This window comes from Impatiens glandulifera, chromosome 1 (genome assembly GCF_907164915.1).
Source record: "Impatiens glandulifera chromosome 1, dImpGla2.1, whole genome shotgun sequence".
Lineage (NCBI taxonomy): Eukaryota > Viridiplantae > Streptophyta > Magnoliopsida > Ericales > Balsaminaceae > Impatiens > Impatiens glandulifera.
This window is the reverse complement of record NC_061862.1, coordinates 127728463-127732211: the sequence shown is the minus strand read 5'-3', so window position 1 is coordinate 127732211 and position 3749 is coordinate 127728463. Positions and strand designations below refer to the sequence as shown.

The 3749-nt window shown below is 33.9% G+C and overlaps 1 protein-coding gene across 1 annotated transcript; it reads right to left on the bottom strand.

The window, feature by feature from the left end:
• Window positions 1-1192: 1192 nt before the first annotated feature.
• LOC124942846 (11S globulin seed storage protein 2-like) lies at window positions 1193-2881 on the bottom strand. Its single transcript, XM_047483418.1, has 4 exons — window positions 2575-2881; window positions 2224-2501; window positions 1717-2139; window positions 1193-1564 (listed from the first exon to the last, which is right to left on the bottom strand). Exons 1-4 carry the CDS (start codon window positions 2879-2881, stop codon window positions 1193-1195), a joined length of 1380 nt encoding a protein of 459 aa, XP_047339374.1.
• Window positions 2882-3749: the final 868 nt, after the last annotated feature.

The following is a 3749-nucleotide window of genomic DNA, read 5'->3' as shown; positions in this document are numbered from 1 at the left end:
TTTGTTTAACTATTTTGATATTGTTAATTTATAATTCCACGTTATTGTATCGTTATAAAAATAATTTTACATATTTTAATGAAATAATTTTAGTTTGTTTTTAATTTATTTTTGTAAAATTTTATATAAAGTATAATGTGTTTTAAAAAACAATTTTATAAAAATTATAATTTAAAATTTAAAAATAAAAAGATTTATAGATTATTAAATATTACAATTTAATCTAACCGAAAATCGAACGGTTAAACCGGTTAATCAATAAACCGTTAAAATGAAACCGGTTAACTATCGATTCAGTTAGCTTATTGGTTTTCCGGTTTTTTTTGCACAACACTAAATTTTCATATTTTTCTCCTACCAAAATCGAGCCATTTATGTTTTTATTATTTATATAAAATCTATTAATCACAAAAACACGGAAAAAAAAATCTATCACATTTAATGTTTTTAAAAAAATAACATCAACTATGGTTTATCTATTCAAAATTTACACAATACATTGTATACATTAACCTGGACATAAAATTATCTTAACTAAATATCAATCAACATTTTTTCACACATAAATATTCAATCAATGATATACTCTATTAAACATTATAATATATAATAAATTATTGAAATAATAATTTTAATTTTATTCAATATTAATATTTTATTATATCTTATTAGTAAATAATTTAAAATTTTCTGAACTTCGTAATAGTTTTTATAAATTTATATATCTAAGGTATTTTAAATTTATAATAATTTAATAGTTCTTATAAATAAATAAAAATTCAAGTCAAATAGTATAAAATAGAGTTATTTTTTGTAATGATACTAATAAACTCTTGGTGTCTACCAAGAATATTTTGACTCCATATTTCTGAATGGGTACTAACTAATATTTTGATTGAAAAAATGTGGTTAGGATTATGATACTATATATAATATGTAGTATTTTCTTCTAATTTTGTGACCATAAAGTAATATGTTATAGAAGTTGGAAACTCCTAACCCATTACAAAAAAAGGAAAAGAAAGGGGGCATACACATAATATATAATATCAAGCTCATCATGATATATTTTATTCATCCTTTTGAAAAAAACAAAAAACAAAAGCATTGTAAACGCTGCTTACTAGCTATTGCTACATACTAGCTCATACACACACTAGTTACATCCAGAAACACATGTTTAAGAAGAGATTCAAGCCTTAGGTTTGAGAAACATGGTCTGTCGGCCAGTATTATACTTGAGATCTTTAGCCTGGCTAGTAGACACTTGGTAGGAGTTAACAATTACTTGAAGAGGCATAGCCCTCATCACCGAAGTGTAACCAGCCAAGGGACTCTTCATCGGAGAGCTAGTTGTCTTGAATGCCACCCACTCGAATCCTTCCTTTCCAGCCTGACTTGTAACCATGAAGAATTGAGGGCAGACAAACATGTCTCCTTCGCGCACGCGTTCGTTCATTATTGCTTGTCCGCTCTGGTCCACAATGCTTACCTCGGCCTCTCCCTTTGTCACGTATACCACGGAGTGTCCGTTCATATTCCAACTTGGGCTGTACATCGCGTTCTGAATACATAAAATTGTGGATTCATGATGTATTTTTGGAGACAAAAATGAATATTACATACAGAGCCGGCCTTGGCCTTTTCCTTCGCAGCTCGTTTAGGTCAACATAATCATTATTTTTAGTCTAGGGCAGCCTTATTCGTACTACTTACCGGGAATACTTCGCCCTTCTCTGCGCTCATGTCGAGGAGGCGGAGAAGAGGGAGCTTGTTCTGGTTGACGACGTAGAGACGGCCTCCTTGACGGGAGTAGACGTCGGATTGTTGGCGAGATTCCAAGTTGTGTCGGATCTTCATGCTACACCATGAAGACTCTTCCAAGCCGTTTTGTTGTTCCCTCTCGTCTGGCTTGATCATGCGCATGCCCTCGCGAACAGTAACGATGAATCCCTTCTTCGATTGCTCTCCTTGTTGGATCTTTCGCATGAGCTCCACAGGCATCTCTAGGGCTTCGGCCATCAACTCCGTGTCGAAATGTTCTAGAATATTCTCGAAGTATTCTTTCTTTTCAGCTTCATGAGCAGTAAATCTAGTTTGTCGTTGTTGTTTTGGCATTCCACCGGCCATATAGAACGACTAGAAACAGAAATTAAGTCATTCCACTAATAAAAACTTGACGAATTTTTTTTTTATTCTCAAAAGAAGATATGATATACTTACTCTGAACTGCTGGTCGAGCTGGTTTACGTTTTGGTTAAGATCGTTTACTGCGACGGCTACAAGATCTTGAGTCCCGTCGTTGAAGCACCAATAAGCCACGCCGCTTGGAATAGCAACGATGTCTCCCTTGCGAACACGATGAACCTTTTGGTGCGAGTCTCTTCCTTCACGACCCTCCGACTTTTCGTCACTGCTCTGTCTACCCATGAACATCGACTCAGATTCCGACTCGAAAGTCTCAGGGCATCCCGGGAAATTAATGCTGATCAAACCCTCACCTGTTTTTCAGAAAATAACATCATCCATAATATATATATATATATTATATATAAGGTTTATAATTTCTGTTACCTTTTTCAATGAAGAGTAGGCGGGGAGATGGGTGGTAGTGAGGAAGAGAGAGTCCGTTAGCTTTTACGGTGTAACGAAAAGCTGCTACGCCGGCGCATTGGAACATATCGTCCTTCTGTTCCCACATTTCGATCGAACCACCTTCGTTATCGATCCTCTGTGAAGGTTGGGAAGCTGTGAGCCGTTGGATACGACATTGCTGGGCCTGAGTCAACCGGCTTTGCCTTCTTTCATCGGTAGCCGAGGCTAGGAGAGAGATGCATGCAAAGACACAGATGAAAGCTAATAGAGTATTTCCTTTAGCCATGGCTAGCTAGCTTCTCTTGAGTACTGGGAAATGGAGATATGTTGGTGTGATCTTTTTAGGGCCGAGAATGTCCTTTTTATAATAAGTGGAGATGGGACGTCTGGCCGCTGGTGTGTTTGGTTTGCATGTTAAAATGGGGATGTGGCGACTTGCCGACTTGTCTCGGCAAAACATAGCCACCTGATGACATTAACTGTTAATATTCCGAATTTTGTTTGTTGTATCTGCATGTCACAAACATCTGGCTGAAGAATCTCTTTACTCATGTGGAAGGTTGCATGGCTTTGGGGATTTATTTATTATACTTAATTAATATTTCAATTTGACTAATTAACTTTCTTAAAACTCACCCAAAATTATTGCAAATTCGTGTTTAGGCGTAGTGTTTTTAAGAAATTATAAAATAATATTTGATTAGATTAAAATTATTTAAAAAATTCATACATGTAAAAAGCTTATTATTATTATGTGAAATATGAATGTTATTACATTAAAAAAAGCATTTAATTAGCGAAGAATAATTACCGACGTATATTTACCGTCGGAAATATTCGACGGATATTGTGACGGTTTAATCCACGAAAAACATAAACCATCGCAAATATTAATAAATAAAGAAAACTTGGTCGCAAAAAACAAAGATATTTATCTATGATCTATAATTATCGCTAAATTAAAAGATAAATTTACGTAGCAAAATTCGTAAATTAATTTAAACTATAATTTGAATGAAATTTCAGAAGAAAAATGCATATCGTCGAAAACTTTTTTAGTTGGTCAAAAAAATTGTAAAAAAATAACTAAATAAAAAATTCGTCGGAAATTTTTAACGCTATATTCAATGTTATGTTGTACCTTATATAAAAAA